A 27,345-nucleotide genomic window follows, 5' to 3' on the forward strand; every position below is an offset into this window, starting at 1 on the left:
TGTAGTGGGACTTAAAGCGATTATCCAATCAGATGGTTGTTAGTACTACTAACCAGCTTACAATGCATAATGTGGATGACAAACTAAGAGAAAATCACCATTCCAAGATAGGCAGCATGGCTAGCCTCTTCCACTTATGCAATGGGACAAGAAAGAACAATAGGAACTGCTGTTAGTACTACTACCAGCATTACAATATGAATCATAGAAATAAAGAATGGAGGACCAACAATTGCGAATAATAACCAAGTTCCTTCTTTCCACACCAATAAACTTACACACCCCAAAATCAACTCCTAACACCGAAAAGCTCAAGGCACACCAAGAATGCTCTTCACACAACCAACTACAAATTCTGAAATTAACAATAGCACACTGAAAATATGCAGACCAGCAACCTACGGACACACTAAAATGCTCACAACCTCCTCAAATCAACTCCGAATTCCACCAAATCAAAAGCAAATGAGAGATATAACATAGACAACGCAAATAGAACCTCAAACCTACACCGCGAACACCACAAACAATCATCACGTAACCTGAGGCAGCAATGAAAAAGACGTCCCATCTGAAAAAGTTCGATTTGCAACAACAAATCCAAATCAGCAAACTTGCGGCTGAAAATTGGTAGACCTCATCGCCTTGGTAGTAGGAAACTTCAAAGCCAATACCCAGAATAATATAATAACCAGGCAAGGAGATATGAACAGAAGATCGCTTCAGCCACACCAAAAACCAGCAACACTGAAATCCACACCACTGAAAATCTGAAAATGCACACTAAAATCGAACCACACATTTAGAAGATCCAATCACAACTAGGAGTGATGTCTCACACTCGAAGTATGTCAAGAGCCCTAGGAGGTATTCACCCTCGAAGATTGTCAAGAGTCAATTCGACAGCATAACAGTGTAAATTGTCTGAGATATCAAAACAAGAGCCCAACACTCTTATTTATAACTTTTTGGAGCCCCAAATTCAAATTCAACTCCCTCCAAATTGCCATGAAATGAAATGGTATTACACTTGGGCGTCCAAACCAAAATAACTTTAACTTGGCAAAAATCATATTTTTCCCCTCAGTGGCCACCCAAATAATCAGCCATCAAATGTAATTTAAAAGTTGTAATTCTTTTTAATAAAAAATACCTCCATGGGCGTCCAGACTTGGGGAATAAAACATTAATCTATCCTCAAAGTGGTCATCAAAAGCATAAACGACATCACCATATAAATAAAATGTATCTTTTTTAATTCAATCCCTTATCTCTCCATAGTGGTGTCAAAATATTCAACCATAGGCTAAAGTTCTGCTAAATATTTCCAAAATGTGATGCCAAATCAACACAATTAATTCAACAATAGAATATGATGCCAAAATAAAATATTAACTTAAGTCGTTTAAATGATAAATGACTAAGTCCAATAAACTGCACTCTGACACCCCACTATGAAGGTAAAATATTTCGCCAAATAGAGTTAGGATAAAAACATTATTTTCTCTTCTTTTTTTTTCCTAACTCGTCCATCCGTAAAATAATCAAATATTAAAACCTTATGCCAAAGGTAGTAATATAATAAAAATAACTTCACTTCAAATACTAATTATTGCCAAATTGAGTCAGGGACTGAAATGCTAGAAATTACCAAAATTGAACTGAGTTGGTGCTCTGAACTGAACTGCTAAAAATAGTTATTTGAGTGAACACAAGATCCTACCAAAATACTACCAGAAATAGCCCCTGAGATTAGTTGTAGTATCCTTGCCAAAAATAGCACTGTCAAAAATAGTACTTAGTATAAATAGCATACTACTAAAAATAGTAAGTGTTTCCGAATTGATTTTTACCACATTCTGAGCAGCTGCCAAACTTACTAAAAATAGTAAGTCCTGAAGAGGTCCTCAGATTGGTTTGCATGTTATACCATTGCAGACCTCTCAGAAAACCTAGAAAAACCTAGAGAACTCAACTACTTCTGCCTTCACTTACTAAAAATAGTAAGTCAATTAAACTCCAGAACTTGTTATGCGTGTACCCTCACTGCGAAGCTTTCTGAAAACCCAGAAGGAATCCAGAACCCAAACTGACAAATTCCAACACGCATGCCTTCGAAACTGCAAAAACATCCTCCCAGAGGTAGGAAACCCTAATTGCTGCTTCCAACTAGCCTACAGGTCTCCGAAATAGGCTAACGGTCAGTTAAACTGATTACTACTGAGAAGGGGACATTACAGTACGCCCTCCCCAAGATTGCTTGTCCCCAAGCAATGCCACCACAACTCCAGAGAATTTTAGACTGATCCACACCAAAGCATGTACGATCCCAGGGTCCCATGCCCGTCTCAGGAAGAACCCGTATCAGAGCTAGGAGTGATGTCTCACACTCGAAGTTTGTCAAGAGCCCTAGGAGGTATTCACCCTCGAAGATTGTTTGGAGTCATTTAGCAGCATAACAGTGTAAATTGTCTGAGATATCAAAACAAGAGCCCAACACTCTTATTTATAACTTTTTGGAGCCCCAAATTCAAATTCAACTCCCTCCAAATTGCCATGAAATGAAATGAAATTGCATTACACTTGGGCATCCAATCCAAAATAACTTTAACCTAGCAAAAATCATATTTTTCCCCTTAGTGGCCGCCCAAATAATCAACCATCAAATGTAATGTAAAGTTGCAATTCTTATTGATAAAAAATACCTCCATGGGCGTCCAAACTTGTAGAATAAAACATTAATCTATCCTCAAAGTGGTCATCAAAAGCGCAAACGACATCACCATATAATTAAAATGAATCTTTTTTAATTCAATCCCTTATCTCTCCATAGTGGCGTCAAAATACTCAACCATAGGCTAAAGTTCTGCCAAATATTTCCAAAATGTGATGCCAAATTAACACAATTAATTCAACAATAGAATATGATGCCAAAATAAAATATTAACTTAAGTCATTTAAATGATAATTGACTAAGTCCAATAAATTGCACTCTGGAACCCCATTATGAAGGTAAAATATTTCGCCAAATAGACTTAGGATAAAAATGTTATTCTCTCTTTTTTTTTTCCTAAATCGTCCATCCATAAAATAATCAAATATTAAAACCTTATGCCTAAGGTAGTAATATAATAAAAATACCTTCACCTCAAATACTGATTATTGCCAAATTAAGTCGGGGACTGATATGCTAGAAATTACCAAAACTGAACAAAGTTGGAGCTCTGAACTGAACTGCTAAAAATAGTCATCTGAGTGAACACAGGATCCTGCCAAAATTTTACAAGAAATAGCCACTGAGATGAGCTGCAAAATCCCTACCAAAAATAGCACTCCCAAAAATAGTACTTACTATAAATAGCATACTGCTAAAGATAGTAAGTGTTTCCAAAGTGATTTTTACGACATTCTAAGTTGCTGCCAAAGTTACTAAAAATAGTAAGTTCTGAAGAGGTCCTCAAATTGGTTTGCATGTTATACCATCGCAAAGCTCTCAGAAAACCAAGAAAAACCAAGAGAATTCAACTGCTTCTGCCTCCACTTACAGAAAATAGTAAGTCAATCAAACTCCAGAACTTGCTATGCATGTACCCTCATTGCGAAGCTTTCTGAAAACCCAGAAGGAATCGAGAACCCAAACTAACAAATTCAAACACGCAAGCCTTCAAAACTGCAGAAACATCCTCCCAGAGGTAGGAAACTCTAATTGTTGCTTCCGACTAGCCTACAAGTCTCTGAAATAAGCTAACGGTCAGCTAAACTGATTACTGCTGAGAAGGGGACATTACAGTCTTCCCTCCCCAAGATTGCTTGTCCCCAAGCAATGCCACTACAACTCCAGAGAATTTTAGATTGATCCACACAAAATCAAGTACGATCCTAGGGTCCCATGCCTATCTCAAGAAGAACCCATATCAAAGCTAGGAGTGATGTCTCACACTCGAAGTGTATCAAGAGCCCTAGGAGGTATTCACCCTCGAAGATTGTCTGGAGTCAATCCGATAGCATAATGGTGTAAATTGTCTGAGATATCAAAACAAGAGCCCAACAGTCTTATTTATAACATTTTGGAACCCTAAATTCAAATTCAACTCCCTCCAAATTGCCATGAAATGGCATTACCCTTGTGCGTCCAAACCAAAATAACTTTTACTTTGCAAAAATCATATTTTTCCCCTTAGTGGCCGCCCAAATAATCAACCATCAAATGTAATGTTGTTATTCTTTTTAATAAAAAATACCCCCGTGGGCGTCCAGAATTAGGGAATAAAACATTAATCTATCCTCAAAGTGGTCATCAAAAGCATAAATGGCATCACCATATAAATAAAATGTATCTTTTTTAGTTCAATCTCTTATCTCTCCGTAATGGCGTGAAAATATTCAACCATAGGCTAAAGTTCTGCTAAATATTTCCAAAATGTGATGCCAAATTAACACAATTAATTCAACAATAGAATATGATGCCAAAATAAAATATTAACGTGTCATTTAAATGATAAATGACAGTCCAATAAACTGCACTCTGGCACCCCATTATGATGGTAAAATATTTCGCCAAATAGACATGATAAAAATATTATTTTCTCTTCTTTTTTTTTCGTAAGTCGTGCATCCATAAAATAATCAAATATTAAAACCTTATGCCTAAGGTAGTAATATAATAAAAATACCTTCACCTCAAATACTGGTTATTGCCAAATTCAGCCGGGGACTGAAATGCTAGAAATTACCAAAACTGAACTGAGTTGGAGCTCTGAACTAGACTGCTAAAAATTGTCATCTGAGTGAACACAGGATCTTGCCAAAATACTGCCAGAACTAGCCACTGAGATGAGCTGCAGAATCCCTGCCAAAAATATTACTTACTATAAATAGCATACTGCCAAAAATAGTAAGTGTTTCCAAAGTGATTTTTACCAAATTTTGAGCGGCTGCCAAACCTACTAAAAATAGTAAGTCCTAAAGAGGTTCTTAGATTGGTTTGCATGTTATACCATCGCAGAGCTCTCAGAAAACCCAGAAAAACCTTGAGAACTCAATTGCTTCTGCCTCCACTTATGAAAAAGAGTAAGTCAATCAAACTCCAAAACTTGCTATACATGTACCCTCACTACGAAGCTTTCTGAAAACCCAAAAGGAATCCAGAACCCAAACTGACAAATTCCAACACGCAAGCCTTCAAAACTGCAAAAACATCCTCCCAGAGGTAGGAAACCCTAATTTTTGCTTCTGACTAGCCTACAGGTCTTCGAAATAGGCTAATGGTCAATTAAACTGATTACTGTTGAGAAGGGGACATTACAGAAAGTGTTAAAAGCTCATAAATAAAGCAAAAAGTTTAACTGTGGCTAGTTTGAATGCTTCCACGATGCCCAGTGACATTTGAAAATGGTGGTTGGCAATGGAAAACCCATTTCTGTTGTTGAAATGCAAAATGGGGCTGTCCCGTTACGTTTCTGGCAACATAGATTCAGACCTATTATATCAAACATCTAATAATCTTAACAATTACTCTTGTGGGAAAATTCTAGGGTAAAATCTAGTAATATCCCAATAGGGGACATTACAATCGGTATCAAAGCAATCCTTCTTATCATCCTATAAAATGTAGTTGATGCAACCTAGCCAAAGGGCTCAAAGGGATTTGGAAAGAGAAAGGAGGAAACTAGCATCCATCAATAACTCTACACCCAACAACACCATGAGTGAACAAATGGGCAATGAATTGAGGACCTTCATTCAAGTTCTCATGGAGCAAAACAAAAGAACAACCAAACTTCTCCAAGCCATCCAAAACATGAGCAACAATAACTCTAGAGCCAACCAAACCAATGGGAGGGATACCACATCCAACCACTCTATAAATAACAACCTAACAAGGGCATGAGCACCTAGACCAACGAGACCTCCTTTCTTACCTAGGGAAGATCCCATGATATAGGAAGAAGTAAATATTCCCCCCTTTGATAATGTGGAAGAACTTTCGAAAATGTACTCAAGATTAGATCTCGAAGTTAAGAGGGATGTATCCTTTAGAGATGATTGTGATGTTAAAACATCAATTGCCCCCAATAAGAGAAGAGGGCAACCTGACAAAGACTTAAAAGAAAGAATTAGTAAAATGACCCTCTCCAAATTTGATGGATTTGGGATGTCTATGGCATGTTCATGGGTCCATAAAGTTGGACATCTATCTTTCACTCAGCCCCATGATGGAAGAAAATGGCAAAAAATTTGTCGTACTCGACTTGGAGGGAACAACCCATGATTGGTGGCATCATGGTCTTATTACCCGAGGCCACCAACACAACAAATTATGATGAGTTCACCTAAAAACTTATCCAAAGGTTTGACCAAAAACATCCGAAATGGTACTTTAGGGAACTTACATAACGAAGGCAACAAGGAACCTTTCAATGGCGAAAATGAGTTGCCGTTGCTTTCGGTCAACACAAAATAGAATGCTAAGTGTATCCTATTCTCTCTTGAATAAGGAAATCCCTAGTGCTATTGGGGTTGATCACGAGAGATAACCTCAAGCCTCATGTTGTCAGGTCTTGAATGGCTAAGGATAACTTCGCGTTGATGTGTTTCGCTAGTAAACACAAGGGGACTTATGCCTGCTGCAAGGATAGACTTGTAGGATATGTTCTACAGGCAACTTTAAGACTTCACAAGCCTTACATTCATCACATATCCAATATTCATGATGCTATCTTATATACTTTGTAACAGATTTTTTTAAATAAATAGCAAAAAGGAAGGGTTAGAGAGGTTAATCTATCCTAGATAGAATAACTTTCAAGTTAGTAGACGAAGTCTTTAGAAAACCAAGCCTTGCTTTGCCATTTTTTGACACAACTAAGCAAAGGCCAATGCAATCTTCAAAGGCTTAAAACAAATTTTCAAATTACTAGATGCATACATTGAGTTCTAAGATACATAGCATTTCAACGCAACATCCATCAATCGAACTAAGATTTATACATGTTCAGTCTAACCATACATAGGAAATAACACTCAACTAACTCCCAATGGTATGAAAAGGAAACTCTATCAAATACTAACTTAAAGAAACCATTCCATATTAAAATGCATAAATAGAAATAAATAAATGGGAAGAAGGAGAACCATGCACTCACATGAAATTCATACACAAACTATTCTTCAAACAATTTCTGTATTAATTTTGGCAAAGTTTCAGCTACAATTCTTAAGCTTCTTACAAAAAATGGGAGAGAGCAGGCTCCCTTTTATAGATTTTCCAAAACTAGATGAATGGCTAGATTTAATCCATTAAATGGCCTAGATTCATCCATAGAACATGCCCCCCATACCTAGTAAAGGATGTATTTTACATCCCAACTAATTTTACAACTACCAGCCATTAAGTCCCCTTCAAAAAGTAAACTGCATGGAGCTCAAGACAGAAAAAGGTGTTTTCCTTGTTGAGGAAATAACTAAGTTTGGGCACTATGTTTTATCGTTTATTTCAGCCCAACATAGATATTTCCTTTTACATAAAGAAATCCTTTTCACCATCTAAATACCTTTTCCAAATATCCTTGCCTGCTGCCCGCTCTACCCGCAAATATTCCTGGAACTTCACCATGGCAAATCTTATCTCTTGTCTAGAAGGCATGGGTGTGTTGTGCATTCGATAACTAGTATCCATAACATGATTCTCCACCCTTTTCAAGTGACGCTTCCACTTAGCCTTGTTGGCCTCGTACTCACGTATTACGGCACACAAGCTGCTAGTAGTCATCATGTCACCTTTGGAATACAAGGTCCCATCATTCTTCAGCTAGCTTTTCTAGAGAAGCCTCAGTGTGTCAATTTCCATCTTGGGATTTTTATCGCCGATCATTCTCTCTAGAAGTAGGGAGCAACTATCTCCGACGAATGCAACGACATTTTCACAAGTCTCTCATCCTACATCAATGATGTTTAGTATGTCACTCTTCAATCTCAGAGCTCGATGCCAATCCTCGATGGTGCTGAATTCGTGCGGTTCAATATCTTGCCAGCCCATGGGAATCTCGGGGAAAGTCCACAACTTGACATTCATGAGGGGAATTGGTGTTGGTTGAAAATTTTGTACACTTGGGGAAATATACAAAATTGTGGTTTCAACCACAGCGTGTGAGTAAAACTCTCCTAATTAAGGGAAGGCTCCCCCTATCTAACTACAACTTTGAAAATAAAATAGGATGGGACAGCAATCTTTCTTCTTCTTTCAAGAAAGTGTAATGTCCCTACTAGTTAGGGATCACTGTCCTGCAAAACAGACTGTTAGAATGCAACAAATATATATAACTAATCTAATTTGCAATTAAACTTCAATTACTTAATTAAAACTAGTCTCAATTCTTATTTAATAAAAAGGATACGAGTGCAGTGCTGGGACATGTCCTTAGGCGGTTGTAATGTTCGCCTTCTTGGAACCCATCTTGGTTCCAAGCCATACCAGGAAATCGATGGATAATTCGATTCCTGTCTTGGATGTAACATCTTCCATCCAAGCGTACCAAGGAAGACCATCATGTATGATCAGTTCCTTGCCTTGGATGATGCATCTCATCATCCAAGTCTACCAGAGAAGACCGGCCAGATCCGTCTCTTCTTGGGTGAACCTTTGACATCCAAGCCCTAGCATATATGCATATAAATACTCAGTATATACTGCCTACCAAGGATTATCATAATCCCTGAATTAGGCTAAGGGAATTTCCTCCCAATAGCCTCCATCACATAGCCAAATTATTGTTATTCATATAACGTTTTATATTTCATTATCATTTTTTAATCTATAATTTATGCCTGTATCTACATATTCCTTGATTACTATTATTGATCCTATATCGATACAAATATCCTGCATACATACATATATCTATTGCTACATATACATGAGACAATATTATTATAAAACTATCACTTTGTCAAAGAGACAGATCCATTATAAACATATATGTGTGTGTGTGGCACACACGTCCACACACATATATTCTTGTGGCGTAAATACTAACCGCCCTGATACCCATTTGTAATGTCCCCTACTAAGTTTAGGCCTGTTTAACCATAATTAATCTATTTCTATACATTTTGACTTAAACTACGTTGATTAGGAGACAAAACCATCTTAACCGGAATTCAATCAGTGATAACATAATCTTCTTCCTGATACTGAATTGATAATTCAATTAGATTTATAATCTCACATTTACTTGTTCATTCAAATTACAGTTTCTATATATATTTATTTATCTAAGTTCAGATAGTATTACACTATAAGTTTTATTGCAGAGTAGTTCTTTGTAAAATATTATTTGACTGAACAACCCTTATATATATATATATAAATACATAAAACAGATTATATTCCCTATAATATAAATTACTACACTACCCATTTACTAAACACCCATCATTATTCCACCTAGTAGTTGTAGTGGCAGACAAAACTGACATGCCACAGTATGTGAAATTAAGCTTGAATCCCTTTATATTAGTATTTACTATTATACATATTGTAGTTTATGTTAATATTATTATTATTAAAATCTGCATACGAACATTATCGGGCTATACATTAAGCAGTCTTTATCAAACGCATCCCCTATGCATACCACTGAGGACAAGGTTGTCACTGCCTGTAACTTAATAACAATTCTGATCTGACCTGAAATATAAATTTTATATTCTTTCTTTAATTGTCAATCAGTAAGTTTTAGTAAAGAATTTTATGAGTACTGCCTCTAAACCTCCTAACCCTTGTAAGATTATCAGTTGTTAGTATAATAGTGGTTGTAAAGGTAGACAGATCTGACATGTCAGGTCTGGTCTGCCATTATATATAAAATGAAATGTCTCATACACATTGCAGTCTATACTTCTATCAAATTCTGCATACAGACATTATCAAATTTCATATATTAGGTATACGTAATAAGCACATCCCCTAGGGACACCCCCAAGAACAAAGAAGTTATTGCCTATCCTCCTTTTATGAGCATAGACTATATATAATCATTTCCCATCTATTCGATAATTGCAGATGACATCCTTATATGATTATATTAGATGTATGTGCCTACAACCATTCTTCTTCCCCACTTGTTTCCCTTTTTCTCCAAAAAAAGTTGTCGTGTCCTGTTTGAAAGTCTAACTACCCCATAAAAACTCCTCCACAGGTAATGACTATTGGTCACGATTCTAAAGAGGAGACATGACGGATTGAAGTCACATCTGTCCAAAATACATCAACACCAAGGGTTGTGACTCTTAGAGAAGCCGTCACTACTTAGTGCGATTCTTATAGGAATTTCGCACTAGTAATATTAAGAATTATTTATTAATGTTGGTAATGAATTTAAATAATGATTAATTTCTGTCATTATATTAATAATCAATAAATATAAATTATATATTAAATCTTGATTATTATTATTATTAAGATTTTATTTAGTTCATTCTATTTATTTATTTGGTTATACATATATAGTTTTATATTTTAATTGTATATTATTTATTATTAAATTCCATTTTTAGAGCGGGCATCATCATTTTTTGACTGTTTAGATGGGGACATCACAAAAAGACAATATCCTTTTCTCTTCACAGAAAAGTGATAGCGATTTGATATAAAATAGTAGTAACAACTTTCAAAATGAAATGAGAGAACGGAAATGAAGTTTCTTGAAAGCTCAAAGACTTTCGTCACTTCCTTCGGGACGGGACAACAATATCAAGCTCAAAGACTTGATTATGTGAAGTTCTATCTACCCTTTTCTATACTAATGCTATCAAGAACAAATTATAACAGCTCAAAGACTGCAATATCTTATTCTTTTCTACATAAAACAATGGGAAGTAGTATAAGCTCAAAGACTCACAGCTATTTCTCACAAAATCTGCTCCTAAATTCTCTTAAGAACAAGTGAAAGCACAAAGACTTACAGCTTCTCTCAATAGAATATTTATTTTAATTTATATTAAACTCAAATACTTGCAGCACAAAGACTGCAAATCAAATGCGATTAAGCTCTTTAAGAAACATTTTGCAAGAAAGATAATACAGAATACAAACTCAAGAATGTAGCACAAAGACTCAAAGCTTGAGCAATTTCCTTCTATTCCTTTCAATTCTTGAATTCACACGTGAAAGCTCAAAGACTTCTTTGCTGTAAATTTGGCAGAGTTTTTGCTTGCTTTCCAAAAGATAAAAATTACAATAGACCCCTCAAGTATTTATAGAAGAGGAGCTTTGAGAAAAAGGTGGGAGGATCCTAACTAACTTGAGAGATTCTCTCAACCACCAAGACATATTCAACAACTAACTATGACTTATTCCAACTACAGTCCTAACTGAACACAACTTGTAGTTGCCTTACATGTAATTACAAGAGTGCAAGTAAAGACTTAACTTGCATTTTACAAGAAGGCTTTTACATGTAACTTGTCAAAAGAAAAACTACAACTAAAAGATTACAAATCTGGAAAAATACAACTAAGTGTTGAAAAACACTTAAGTTGTAGCACGTGAAGACATGAATCCTTCAAACTTTTGGATGATCATTTGTAGTTCATCAAGATCCGGTTCATGGGTGTTCTTGGCAACAACCACGGTCTTTACAATGGTATCATGGCATCAAAGGAGCGTAGAGTTGTCCTTCTCCAAGATGGACTGAATTTCATGCAAAAAGATTTGGTGTTTCATCAAAATTTGAATTGAAGCAGCTGAGAATTGTTCGCTCCTCCATTCATTATGAATCCTCATCTGTAAATCAGCAAGAACTTTTTCTTTTGGAATTAGCTCTCCATCCTGACTTATTATGTTGCAAGAGGCCTTTTCACAATGAAAAACAATATCTTGGAAAACTTCACCCCGTAATCTCATTGCATCACCAATCTCCTCAATGAGAGATTTAAGAACAAGGGCCTTATTTTCCAGAAGCTCTTCAAATTCCAAGTACATGACCCTGGAAGAGATGATGGCATGCTCTTGTAGAACACTCAACTTTTGTTGGGGCATAGTGCGCCAGATTGTCAAACTACCTTCAACACTTTCCACGTTCTTCTTAAAAGCGTAGGAGGTATGACTTAATTTCTCTTCAATAGTCTCTAACTTAGACATCTTTTGAAAAATGTCTTTCAGCACTTGTGCACATAGATCATGAAGTTGATCAACCCAGGAATCCAATGCTTGTACTTTCTGAGTAGCCCTTTCAACACTACGAATTGATTCTCGTGCCTCGGTAGAACTTGAAGGATTACTCACCTCACCAGTATGTTTTGTGATTTTACGAACAACTGCAACAAGTTGTCGGTTTTCCTCTTCTAGCTTGTCTTTTTTTGCTAGAAGTTCATCTCACTGCTGTACCAGTGAAGCTACAGAAAACTGAGCATCATCTTTAATCACCTCATGCGTTTGCTTACCCAATTCTATCCTTGTAACTTTGTAATCAGCAGCTGACATCTCTTCAAGTGGCTTATCTGCAATGGGTTCAACAATTTCACCTACCTTCATCTTGTTGTTGTCAACAGTTACTTTGGAGATAGTCTTGGCCTTTTTAGCAACTTTGGGTCTAGACTATTTAATTTGCTGATAATCAAAGGCATCAGGTGAGATTTCTTGCTTTTTCCTTTTTGGAGTAAAAGAACTAAGCCATGGAGGTAAAGCCATCAACTTTCCTTCAGTAGCAGTTGTAGGCAAAGGAGAAGCAATTTCTGTTTGAATAACCGTGGTCAACCTGGGAGGAGCATCTGTTTGGATAGCGACCACGGTTTGCTCAGTAACCAATGGGCATGAAGATTGCCTCATAAATTCTTCAAAACCAGAAGTGGAGGTATCAATCTCCAATAGCTGGATACATCCAGGAGTATGTTCAGGAACTTCAAGCACACTCTCTTCTTGATGATCAGGAGGCGGCTCGTATGCTGAAATAGGAACGACATTCTGAGGAGATTCATCCACCATTAAGTTAGGAGGAGAAAGGGGCGTCTCAATGGAAACTGAAGAAGGGATCTCATGAGACGAGTCCGATGCTGGAGACTTAGGAGCATCATCAGATTGTTGGCCTTCTTCTGGATTATCAAGATCAATCACCTGAACATGGAAATGTGACTTTTCCTTCCCACGAACTGTCGCCTCCTCAGGAGGAAGCAATACTACCCGACTATCTCGCAATTTGATCCTTGTGCCCGAAGATGATGCACCTTCCTTGTTGTCAACCTGAATCTCAAACTTACGTCCAAGAGGCCCAGTAGAATCGTCTTCCTTTCCAACCTTTATTTTAATGAGTCTAACACCATTACTTTTCAGCCAAGTGTTGGTGTTAGCCAAGATAGGCTGAAATCTCTCAAGAATGGATATGCACTCCTTGTGTGACCATTGGATTAAAGGAAGTGGAGCTTCCTCAACCCTTTGTGAAATATACTCAGGATCAAGTACATGCCCATCATCAATCATCCCTTGTGGAATATCCACCAAGTTCAAATCAACAACTTGCTCAACAGTGAGCCTGCAGTAATCCATCTTCAGAATCTCCACCTTTGTACGAAGATCTACTCAGATATCCTCAATACGATGCACATGCACGAAGGATTTTTTGATCTTCTCCTTCATACCTCGATAATCAAAATCAGCTCTGGAATTAAACCTTTTGAACTTAATTTCCTGCATTTCAGTCTCCATAGCCTTGGTTTTGACAGATGTGACAAGAGAATACCGACCAATTTTTAATGGGTTTGTTGTAGAGATCCCCATTCCAACCTTATGTTTGACGGACTGATGAGCGTGGACAGCCATGATCTGTCTTCCCAACTCCATAAGAATAATCTTATCAGTTGGGTATCTAGGGAGCATGTATGGCTGCCCACTATAGCATCCGATTCTCATATAGGTAAAGGTCGGGAATTGAAGAAACAAGCATCCATACTCATTCACCCTTTCCCATGCCTCATCGGATATCCTTTTGTTCTTTAGAGTTCTATCAAACTGGCACATGAAGTAACCGAAGAATGCATCTTGAACTCTTCTGAAATGCAATCTGTTGGGTCTCAAAGGCAGCTGATCATAGTATTCCCATACCGGTATAAGCGAGCAGTCACCCTTGGTAGAAAGACCAGGGAAATGTCTGAGTGATGCTGCCAAATATACTAAGTATGAATTCATATAGAAAGTTATGGTCGAAGGGACTGCTGCAAGTTGTTCACACAAGGCATCACTGATGACTTCTCCCCATGAAATGTGATGGGACAGCCTTATGAACATGACAAATTGGTACATCCATGGCTCAAAAATATTAGAATATTCAAGGCCCATTATCCTGCTGAGGAGAGTTATGATGTCACCAATCTCCCACTTGAAGTCACAACGGTACAACTTGGCCCATCTTGAGAAGGCGGCTCGTGGCTCATGGATCCACCTGTTGATATGACGTTTGTAGTCCTTCTCCCTTTTCACATAGTACTCAGCTGCACTATCTTTGGAGAATTCCATATAAACAGGTGCAAGAGGTATTCTGAAGACTTTCTCAATTGTGTCTGTGTCAAGGCGGATTATTGCTTCACCATCATCATTTTTAATGGTTCTTGTCTCCTTGTCAAAGTGATGGGCGCAAGCGAGAACAAATTCAGGTTCTAGGGCAGCCACTGGAAAAGAAGATGCGTGATGGCTATGGCTGTCCGACAGCCGTTGCATATTGCTATCTTGCGGATCCTCAACCCTCTTGACAAATTCTGACATATCCGCATGCCCTATCTCTGTATGTCTTAAGCGATCCAAAGGAGAAGAAACTTGGGAAGGTGCAACTTCATTTTGATACTTGTCATATTTATACTTCATCTTTTTTGGAATTGGAGATGACGACAAATCTGACATTGAAGGACAACCTGAAATACTGTGATGAAAACTTAAAAGTGTTAAGGCAACATCATAATCAGCTGCAATTAACATTTTTCCTTCTTCAAATGGGAAGAACTTCAACTCTTGCACTTCACGATTTTTGTGAGAGAAAAATGGGAAATAAATGGGAATGGGGGAATCTTGACTTTGACCAATTTTGGATCTTGGGGAAATTTTTGCAAGTATACAAGTTGGAAAGAGCATAAATGCAATTGGATTTTTAAAACCCGAATGCAAGTACACTTGTAAATTTGCAAATGGAGAAATGGGTGGAAAATGAGAATTAAACTTGTGGAAAATGAAGAAAATAGGAAGTACGGATATGGGTGACATGAATGGATAAAAATGGGAAGATCCGGGAATGTCATTTTCATGAAAATGGGAAGAACTTTTAACATGTAATCCGGTTCTAAAAACCCGAATTTGAAAGGATGGGTATTTCTCATTTTTGCAACTTGGAATTTTAACCAAAAATGGTTAAATTCTTTTAACCGTAAGGGAAGAACAAAGATTTTCATCCAACTTGTAATCAGGATTTAAAATTTTGAATACAAGTAAAGAGGGAAAATGGGGAAGATCAATGCAATTCAAAAATTGCTTATCAAGGGGGGAAATCTCTCTCACAAAACCGATTTTTGGGGCAAGAACAACATATTTACAAATTTACAACTAGAAAGGAAAATAAGAAAACAAGAAAATGAAACAAGAAAAGAAAAGAAATCGTACTTTGTTTCAATCTGAAAATGCCTCTCCAAAAGATGATCAATCTTTGGAAGAAAGAAGAATAGCTCTTAAATAGAGACAATCCGCAATTGAAAACCCTAGCCACGTTTTTTACCAAAACACCTTAAGCTGAAAAACGTGGCAGCAAATGCAAGTTTGGAGGGCCAAAATGTCAAAGAGAAACCACGCCTAAGAGTCCCAAAGCAAAACACCTAAGGAAGAGATAGAAACATGGCATCCAAACCTTCCAAAACGCAGCCTAGGAAGGATCACGTGGTAAAAACATGGCATCAAATGCATCTTAAATGGCCCATAGAATGACTGAAACTTCTCCCAACTTCAACGCCTAGGTAAGAAAGGTAAAAACAATTTAGGAGATCGCTGATTTGCAAAGTAAAAATCGTCCAAAATGTGGATTCAAGGGACCACGTGGTAAACTGTTTTTTGCAAAGAATGAGGGTAAATCATCACCAAACAGCAGCAATGTGTTCTTCAACCCTCATAAATCGCCTTGCTACAAAATCGCCTCGTTACTCCTTGAATTTCTCCACAAAAAATTGGGAAGAACTTGTGGAAAAATTGACTGAGGATAAGAAAATCGGGTTTTTGGGAAGAAAATACAAGTTTTAATTCATGTATTCACATGCAATAGAGGAAATCGGGTTTTATTTCCCATATAACAAGTTTTAATTGTCACTTTTCCCTCAACAAGACAAAATCGGGTTTTTAAAATGCAATTACATGTTTAAAAATCCTCCAAAATGCACTTTATAGAGAAAATCGGGTTTTTGGGCAAAATAGCAAGTTTTAAATGTCACTTTATTTCAATTATAGGCAAAATCAGGTTTTGGAGAGAGATGTGCAAGCTACATTTTACTTGTAAAGGGAAAATAAAATCCCTACAACAAGTTTTAATAACTTGCACATATGTAATAGGGGTTTAAAATCCCTATTACAAGCAAAAGCCATTAAAGTAGGGGTTTTAGAAAAGAATTACAAGTTTACTTGTAACTTAACCAAAAAATCCCTATTTTAAGTGAAAAAGCCAAAAAGCATCAAGGGGGAAATAAAAACCAAATTACAAGTTTTTATTTTTCAATAAAGTGCACTTATAATTAGTCAAAAATTTCCCTACAAAGGCCAAAAAATCATTAAAACTTGCAATTCAAGAGAAATTTCCCACCTGCAATCAAGGAGAAAAAACCCGAAATTGAAGGAAAGACATAGCAAACGAATCCAAAATGCGACGAAATTCGAAACGTAGTTCGAGGATGGATTGAAGATTAAGCCAATCCAAGGATTAGTCGAAATTTTGCCTCAGGAAGCATGCCATAGAGTAAAATTTTCATTTTTTCACAAAAATTTCATGTAATGGTCCTTCATTTTTGAAAACAAAAATGAGGACAACCACTCGATAACCATTTTTTTCGATTCTTCCAGGCTATTTCTGAGGGTCTCCATTGATTGCATATTCCAGTCCATCTCACACTATAGGGAAATTATTTTGTTGAGCACTTGGTTTCCTTTCTCGGTTATATCCTTGAACCATTCCTATGTTACTCTAGCAGTGGTCCTTATCTTTTTGAACTTAGCCATTGTCTTCTGTGCCAATGCCACGTGAGGGACATAAGACTCTTTTGCTTGTTGCAATGGCCTGAGCAAGTGATCAATGTACTTCTCAACCTATTTAGTCTGGGCTTTATACATCTCTTTCTCCTTCATCTCTTTCTTCAATCTTCTCAATATTGCCTCGGAGGAGTCTCGGAATTCCTCAACTTCTTGTTCTTTGGTTGCTCTTCCCATTTCTACTGACAAAATGTGGTAATCAGTAGGGGTTACATCCTCGTCTGATTTGTCTAATGGTGGAATAGCAACATGTACGACCATTTTGTTGTGCATCCATGATTATCCTCGAGTAGGTCCTAGGCTTCTTCTCCTTGACTTGAGGTTGTCCTACTCTAGCACATAAGTCCTCAAGACTTAGGGGTGGCCTCAATGTTGTTTTCTTCTCTATCTAGGTCTACAACCATACAAGGGGTGCGGATTGGTTGGAAGTGACCACAATTTCCTTCCCCTACTCTCCAGAAGCTGCAATTGACCCAATATTCACCTTATCCACCTATAGATAGAGGTTGGTTCTCATCAGCATCTTGCTCCTTTCCTCAGATCCGAACTTAAGCTATAAACCAAGAAATCGCGGAGTTAAAAGTTTGAAAATGCTCTGCTATCGCCGAACTTTGGCATAAAGTGCAAAGAGTTAAAAAGTATCAAGAGTTTTCGCAGAAGGCAAAAACCCCGAAGTTCGGCAGCCCAAGGATAAAGTGCAAGTCTTTTAAAAGTTCACAAAAGACCAAAAAGGCCTGAAAATGCCGAAGTTCGCCCAACCAGCCGAGTTTTACGACGGACCAAGGGAATCGAATTTCAAAGGGGAGGCATTTTAAAAACGACCTTGCACAGGGTAAAAAGGGGGGAGTTTTAGAGTAAATCGCAGCCTTGCAAAATATCCTTAGAATGCTGAATTTCAAAGAGGTTCTTGAATTTTGGCTCCAAGAGCCGAGTTTCCTCCCTTGAGCAAGTTTGCATTTTTGTCCTAAGCAACCAAGTTTAGTCATCTTAAAGCAAATCAGTAAGCCAAGAGGCTTCAGTGGATTCAGATCGCTCAAACACCATCAAGACCAAGGCTTAGATTTCACGTTCGAAGAGAAAACGACATTCAAGATACATCTCACAAAGAACTTCTCGGGCCAGACGTTAAAATTTGATATTTGTTAAGTTAAATTATTTAATTTTTCAAATTGATTTATTAAAATGGGATTAATGGTTTGCAGGTCGCAGGGCGCCATCGCAGAGAACCAAGCGAAGGCCTGAAAATGCCAATCGAAGAGGGATCGCAACCAAGGCCAGGCGCTGGAAGCTGGAGGAGAAAAGATGCAGTGCAGGATCAAAGCGATGAAGCATTGGGAAGCGTACCGTTGGACGACAAGTTGAAGTTCACCACCAAAGACCGAAGAACACTCTGAATGCAACAATCATGCGTTCTTAGGAAAAGCACACAGCTGGATTTAATTCCAGAAGTTCAGTTTTAAAAACTAAAACTATTCTAAAATTGCCTATGGGTCCCGCGCAAGATATTTTTGTGGACAGTTATGTCCAACTACTAGATAGACTCAAAATAATGCCAAAACAGTTGTAGGTAGTTGAAATTATGGTTGGTTGGATAACTGAGAGTTTAATGGGCATGGGTTAAGGCTGCCAGCTTTTGGATGGCAGGTTGCAGCCCTTGGATGCAGTCAATCCTAGCCTCTGATTCAATATTGTAAAAACTATAAAAGGCAGAGGCCTTTCTTTTGTAAAGGGTTAGAGATTTTTGTTAGATAGTCAGACAGTTGGTTAGAATTTTGTAGTTATATTTTAGAAGTTAGAATAGATTAGATTTAAGCATAGCATAGAGATGCTGCAAAAATTGTTGTAATGGCAGCTGAAGCAAATATATGAACATTGAAATATGGTGTTTGTTGTCTTTGTTTTAGTCTGTTTGCATGGTTTCTTTCAGCTGGTTAATTTTAGAGTGCAGGGATTTTAATGGTGAAGTGTGGAGGGGTATTTGATGCATTTTTGGTTCATACCATTGGGGGTCTGTTGATTGTAGGTCACCGTGCATGGTTATTCTGAACCCAAACTGTGCTTAGTTCAACTGCAAGTGTTCGTCTTAGCCTGCGCCAAAATTGGGTGCCTAAATGAGTGTCTCCGGTCTGAAAATCCTTCATCCCTTGGAGCTTGCACCGTTTTTGTCTAGTTGTGAGGGTATCTCTGGCGAAACAAGATCTGGTTTATCGAAATCTGTCTACCCACTACATCAATTGTTATCATCCTTGCCCTTAGGCTTCCTGAACCCTTCCCTTTTGATTTTATTACGTAATTCGAAAATCACAGCAGACCACCTTGTTGCAAAATCGTAAGTCCCCTTGTACTCCCAGCAAACCACATCAATCACTGAGTTATCCCGCAGTCAAGACCTGACAATCAAAACCTTGAGGTTGTCCCCTTTGATCAATTGAAACAGCATTAGGGATTTCCTTATCTCAAAAGAGGATGGGATACTCAGCGAGTACATTCTATTCTGCGTTGGCCGGATGGAGTTTGCAGCGATGCGACTTTAGACACGTCAATAGTTACTAAAGTAGAGATTCCTACAAAAGACCCTCAAATCTTTATATTTGGAAATATCTAAGGTGATGTTTATTTTCTACTTTCTTTATGAGTACATAAGTATAGAATCTTTCCAAATCAGTAATTTAGTAGTATTGAACTCTTCAATGTGTTACAGCAAGCACTTCTATGCCCAACATATTTAGTTAAGTGGCTTTATTTATTTGTTTGTTTTCTCTCATAAGTAAAGGAAAACCATTCAAGACGGGTGGAAATTAAAATTTCTACAGCTTTATTGAAATATATTTTATTTTGATTTGATAACCTACGGTTCAACAAAACACCATGCTTTTTTGGCACCCAATATTTTTTGAGCCTTTTTTGATCAAATAATGTTTATGGTTATGTGGATACTGATAATTTTGAATATGCACAATCTAAAAGAGTATGGTTTCTTTTGACTACAGGTATCTCCACCTCACTTTATTTTTGCGCCAAATGCTGGCATAGCAGCCTACCATAGCTGGTTATTGACCATTGTATGTTTTTATCTTCTTCACATTGGTTATCCTTTCATATTTTAACACCTAGTGAATTACTTGGATTCTTAGCTTATGCTTTATATTTACAAAATTTTGGCCATTCCTTTGTAGTGACATGCATTCATGATTACAATGCAAGAAAAAAATATGATTCCACTAAAATCCTTTGTATGTTATATAAACTGTGAGCACTTACATAGGGGAATTAACTCACAATATGATAATCTTAAATTCATAAAACTAAGAGCAATAATGGGAGAAAGTGAACTTATATTTTGGATCCTTGGTAGAATGCTACAAACTAAGTATGGAAAGAAAGAAGAATATTGTCACCAAATGACCAAAAATAAGATGATGGTACTTAAAAGGTACCAGATAGAATAGAAAACTTAAAATATTTTATGTTTATGAAAAGTAGCTGAACGCTAAGCATAAAGAATTTAAACATAGCAAGAGGGTAAACCTAATACCCTATTAGACAAGGATCCCTCAATGATGCATGGACATGATGAATAGTAGAGCTAGAGGCCATAATAAAAGAGATCAGTGGTGTCAAATGAAAATATCTTAGTATAAACAGAACCTAATGTTACAGTCCAAGATTTCATCTATGTGGGAACAAATGAATCATTTTTCTATGTATAAAGTTGTTGACCCACAGCCAGATATTTGCTTCAATATGATGCAGGTCATCTATGGTTTGGATCTTGACTATAACTATTTATGATAATTATAGTAGACATGAAGGTGCTATAGTGAGGACAACAATAGAGAGAGATAGGCCTACTAGTTGGAGAGATTGCAAAATGTTGAGAGATAAGTAAATGGTACGAGAAATGTAGAACAAGTACACACTTGGGTGCAGAGTGGCATGTTCAAAAATTGTTGGTTACATAGGATGAAAGGGATGGTTTTGATGTAATGATATCTAAAACAACCATTTACATAGAATGAAATGGTAAATTTCCATCAACTACTACTCCAATAGTGCAAGAAGAGGTATAATACCTATTCCATTCACAAATGTGGGTGCAAGGGAAATCTCTATATTTTCTAATGGTGATTGTAGTATCAAGATTCTCATCTGCGTAGCAACTCTCAAGTGACTAAATTTACCAATCATACCTCACTGTCAACCTATGTCACAAGGTTTGAGTTCAAGTTTGTGCTCGGCAACAATAAAATTCAGATGTAGTTTGGCAAGAAGAAAAAATTCAAAAAAAAACATGATTATATTTGTTTTATATAAATTTGATTTTAAAAAAATATAAATAATAAATCCATAAAAATGAAAGATTATTATATTAAAATTGAATAAATTATAAGAAATTTAAAAACATCATAACACAAATATGTTTAGAAATCTAATTTATATATTATTATATAAATAATAAATATATTAAATTTTATTTGACTAAACATTAAAATAAATGAAGAACAACACTTAAATTAAAATCTGAATATTAAATATTAAAAGAGTGCCTACTCGCATAATTTAAATAATGGGGAAGGATATCGTGGGGATAAGTTATTTAGCTGAAGGGTCCAGGTTTCATTAGCCAGTGAGGGTTTATCCACTTTATTTATCTGATTTTATGCAATAACATTGAATGGATTATCCTCTTGCCTTTCTTTCTATCTGCAGATAGTGTTTCAAAGGGAGGTGTTGTGGCTACTCTTGTTGCAGCAGATAGCATTTCAAGAGATTTAGAATCCATGTCTGGATATTAAATAACTGCATTCAAAAGTATTTTTTGTATAAACGATTTCAAACTTTTGCTGCATAAAACCCTATAGGAAAATTCCAATTGAAGTCTGCCAAAAATGGCAAATCCTTATTCATACGAATATGGGAGCAAACAAAAATGAAGTTTTAAAATTTCTTTGAAGTTTGCTGAATTTTGAATTTCATACATATAATTCAGTGAACCCTGTGATTTAGCCCTCAACCATACAAATTGGGATGTTTCATTCGTGCAACATTAAAAGTATACATATCACTCATCAATGCCACTTATCATGTTCTTTGCATCCTTTTAGTTATTCTGATTAAATTATCTATGATTACTGATTAATGATTACTGTAAATTGTTGTTTGTGTTTTTATCCTTGGGCATTTATACATTCATAGATTCAGTCACTAATGTATATACATTGCCAACCTTAGAAGTATCATCATATCAGTTGATAGTTAGACATATTGATAGCTGATGTGATTTTATCTCTAATGATGTCGTACGAAGTCAAGAAGATTGTGCTAATAATTATGGATGCTTTGCATTCAAAATCCCATCCTCGCATAAGAGCAACCTCAAGCAGTAAAATTAGATAAGATTCTAAAAACAATGCACACATAACTATTCTATGTTGCTATCATGGTAACTCGGAGACACGTCGCCCACCCCCTCAAACATGTCTCAGAGACGGAGATGCATCTCTAGTACCGGAGACATGTCTTCCATACAAATATGAGAGCAAACAAAAATAAATTTTTAAAATTTCTTTAAACTTTGCTGAATTTTGTAAACTCTATGATTTATCCCTTGTAATGTCCCTACTAGTTAGAGATCATTAACCTGCAAAATAGATTGTTAGAATACAACAAACATATATATATATATAGAAGTAATCTAAATTGCAATCTAACTTTAAAATACTTACTTAACATAATCACAACTTTTATCTAATAAAAAGGATACGATTGCCATACGAAAGTATGTCCTTAGGCGGCCGTGAAGCTCGCCTTCTTGGAACCCATCTTGGTTCCAAGCCCTCCAGGAAGTCGAAGGTGAATTTGACTCCTATCTTGAATGTAATTTCTTACATCCAAGCCCTCCAGGAAATCGAAAGTTAATTCGACTCCTGTCTTGAATGTAATTTCTTACATCCAAGCCCTCCAAGAAATCGAAGGTTAATTCGATTCCTGTCTTGGGTGTAACCTCTTACACCCAAGCCATCCAAGGAAGACCCTATGTCAATTCCTTGCCTTGGATGATGCATCCCATTATCCAAGTCCTTAGAGGGGACCGGCCAGATCCGTCTCTTCTTGGATGAACTTAGTCAACCAAGCCATATATATGCATATAGATATTCAATATATACTGCCCTCCAGGGATTATCATAATCCCTCCATTAGGCTAAGGGAATTTCTTCCCTATAACCTTCATCATATAATCACATTAATATTACATTTTATAATTCATTATTGTTTTCCATTCCATAATTTACGTTTTCATTTACATATTCTTTAATCTTTCTAATGATCCTAAATATACATACATATTCTACATAGATTCCTATCTTTATTGCTACATTCATATAAGTAATCATTAGAGATATATGTACTCATAAAAATGCATATGTGTGTGTGTGGCACACACATCCACACACATCTATACCTTAAGACTTCTTAACCCCTCTTACCTGTACGCAGATTGTAGCCTGCGGTTGGAGTTCGCACTGTAGATGTCGCCTGCAGATTGGGAGGCATACCATAAAGAACACAAATGTTACTTCTTGTAACTTGATAACAATTCTGATCTGATCTTATCAATGGTGATGTCACTAGATGCTTTTGATTCCTTCCCTTTATATCTCTCAATTTGAGGGAGAGGTCACACCTCTTCATCATGTATGCCCTTTGGCAAGAGACATACCCTTTCACCATTAGCACCCTTTGAAAGAGTGTAACTCTTTATTATTTCTACCATTTGAAAGGGACACAACCTTTCATAATCAGATCTGCACTTATTATTTAAATCAAATCTGCACTTCTCATCACCAAATTATCCCCCCTCTCAAATGAGGTTTTCTTCTCCCTTTTATATATCATTGTTGAGGGAGTCACAACTTTTCCTTTCATGTCTTTTGACTTTTCATTAACTTAATTAATTTTTTATTAATCATATTTAATTATATCATTTTATATTTTAATTTTATTATTATCATTTATTATTAAATTCTATTTCAAAGTGGGGATATTATTATCATTTATTATTAAATTCTATTTCAAAGTGGGGATATTACATCCCTCTACTATACAATTTGGTATGTTTCATTCTTGCAACATTAAAAGTATGAATATCACTCATCAATGTCACTTATTATGTTCTTTGCATCCGTTTAGATATTTTGATTAAATTATCTATGATTACTATAAATTGTTGTGTGTGTTGTTATCCTTTGGCATTCATACTTTCATAGACTTATAGTCACTAATGTATATACATAGCCAACCTCAAAGTATCATCATATCAGTTGATAGTTAGACATTTATGATAGCTGAAGTGGTTTTATCCTCTAATGATGTTGTACAAATTCAAGAAGATTGTGCCAATAATTATGGATTTTTTTTCAAAATCCCACCCTCACAAAAGAGCATCCTCAAGCAATAAAATTAGATAAGATTCTAGAATAATCAACACATAACTATTCTATGTTGTTATCATGGTAAGCAAGAGACGCGCTTCCCATCCCCTGAGATGTGTCTTGGAGGCAGAGATGTATCACCTATACCGGAGATGTCTTAGGAAATGTTCTAACACATAGGGTTCATTTGACCACTTTCTCTGAAGTCTCCCAACCAAAAATCGACGTCTTCCTCCAGAAAACCTAGGCAAAACGTATTGAAAGGCAAAAAAGGAAGGCAACTAAATAAAATAAGACTGCATAATGTTTCATTTTGATATTATCAATTATGGATGATGCAAAAATCCATGCAAAGTTATATTGATCGGATCTACTAACAGTGTAGACTTTTTGAGGAGGACATAAACAATTGTATGATTGATTTCCTGACATTGTAATGGTCTAAAGAGAAATTGCCTTTATTATTTACTGTTCCTGTATGACTGATTTATTGTTCTTGTTTTTAAAGTTCTATGTCATGATGTTATCTAGAAATTATTAAATTATATTATAAAATGGCTCTCCAAGTACTCTTGTCTCCTATATTTGAAAATTAGTTGTACTAATATCAGTACCAGTCTCTCGCGCCTCCAATACCCCTATCTCTTGGTGACTATGGTTGTTATCCAAAGTTGTTAAGAGCAAGTCAACTTACCAAGGGAAATGATTATCTAAGGGTCAATTAGAAGAAAAGAATTGTATTTGTTTTCTAGAGTTAACAAATTTTGGAACTATTTCTCTTCAAGTCAGGATGAATAATCTTGGCAAAACTAATGTTTTATGGTTTGCAGTTCTTCACAACCTCTATTGGTTTGCAGTACTTCCAAGAACTTCAATCCATCTTAACTAATATTGTACATACATTTCATGGTGTGTATGGCATCCTAGGTAGATTGGACATGGTGGCATCCAACTACACACCCATAACATACTTGCATTTGTTTCACCTTCTGAAGACAATGAATAGTTTGGAAGAGAAAGAAATGGTGCATGAATGAAAGATGCCAAGTACTAATTGAAGCAATCTGATTTAATTTTCTGATTCTGATTTCTTTGGCCAGCGGTAGAGGTTTTGGTTTTATATTTTTGTTTTTTTGAAGTTTTATGCTTTTTTTGTGTTTTTTGACATATAGGCCTTGGGAATTTGGGAATGCAAGTGAATAACAATGATTAAACATGAACTAATGACTGAGAATAAATTGTCAGATTGACTGATTTTATAACAGCAATTAACAAATACCAATGAATAATGGAATTCAACAATGATATGCTAAAATTGGCCTACCAGGTGTCCAACGCCTTGCCTGGAGGGCTTCTTTATTGACTTAAATGAATTCAGTTGCTTCTACAGAAGCTTCCAAAGGGTCCTGACTGCTCCAATGTGTTTTATTCTCCTAAATAATAATTATCAAAAACAAATCTTGCAAGAATAGATGAAACTGCTACTATTTCCTTTAGGCTCCCAGGAGACTTCACTGAAATTGGTCAATTTTCCCCACTTAATTGCTTATATCTCTCACCAAACTGACAGAAGCCTGAAAGGGTGATTTATTTCCTTATTCCTAATGCTGACAATGAAATTTATGCCAAAGAACCAACTGCAAACCCTCTGAATTATCCTATATGAGTTCCAGGCAAGAAAGAATGGTACGGCTGACCTTGGGTGATGTAATTTTGCACTTTGGAAGCCGCAACCTGTTGAAGAATGTCTAGAAAGTGCTCAGATCTGTAGGTTAAACCCTGCCAAAGCTGCAAATGTGAATTCTCCTGCTGATTATCACTTATAATACCCAAATTCTAATCCCAATGCTGTTGTACAAGAGCTAGAAGTGTAGGGTTTCGTCCACACTACCCAAATTCAAGAGGGATCTTGTCCTCCAATGGCTGCCAAGCTGAATCGTGCTGGTTGCAGACCTGTAATTCTCCAAATGGAAGCAAAAACAATAATCAAGAATGCCCCAAAATGTACGTACTATGCCTCCTTAAGCAAATCGGACCCCTAAAGGCATCAAAAGAAGATTCCTTGTAATCTTTTCTCCTCATAAAATTTCGCCCACCTTGAGGGTTGCTCTCTCGTGATTAATTGACCACTTTTTAAGTTATAACACTTGCCTAGGGAATTGAGCCAAGGGGTAAATAAAGTTATAATATTATAAAGTTACTTTTATTAAAATTTCTAATAATAGAAAAAAGTAACTTATAAACTCTTATAAGCTTTTATAAGCTTTTATTATAAACTTTATTGAATAATTCTTCACCAAACTCCAAAACTGGCTAAGTATAGCTCCTCCTGGTGAACCAAACATCTCCTAACCCCATCATTTGCTTGGGAAACGGCTAACAGGCAAATCTAAGATTCTTGAGCTATCACTGGAAAAATGGGGACATTACAATGAATTAATTTATATCAAACTATTAAAAGAACTTGTACATTACTTACCCTAACAACAAATTTACTGCTTGCTATACTAGCATTCAAAGGTGCTGCTATTGTGGAGAAAGAAGAATTGAATCTCCTCATCTATTGAACTTGACAAAAACTCTTTGTTTCCATTGCACTTTTAGATGTGAGATAGTTTGTGATAACCTCAACTTTTGTTAGATCCACTT

At 36.3% G+C, this 27,345-nt stretch overlaps 1 protein-coding gene across 5 annotated transcripts in view; it reads left to right on the forward strand.

The window, feature by feature from the left end:
- The window catches only part of LOC131063514 (uncharacterized), a 181,574-nt gene that overhangs the window by 108,274 nt on the left and 45,955 nt on the right, over positions 1-27,345 (forward strand). For all 5 annotated transcript variants that reach the window (XR_009111085.2, XR_009358179.1, XM_057997365.2 and 2 more), the window contains one exon: positions 20,254-20,325. Coding sequence is in view for 3 of the 5 variants with exons in the window: in XM_057997365.2 (XP_057853348.1) it covers positions 20,254-20,325 (72 nt within the window). In the remaining 2 variants the exon portion in view is untranslated. The remainder of the gene's footprint in view (positions 1-20,253; positions 20,326-27,345) is intronic.

Source organism: Cryptomeria japonica, chromosome 6 (genome assembly GCF_030272615.1).
Source record: "Cryptomeria japonica chromosome 6, Sugi_1.0, whole genome shotgun sequence".
Lineage (NCBI taxonomy): Eukaryota > Viridiplantae > Streptophyta > Pinopsida > Cupressales > Cupressaceae > Cryptomeria > Cryptomeria japonica.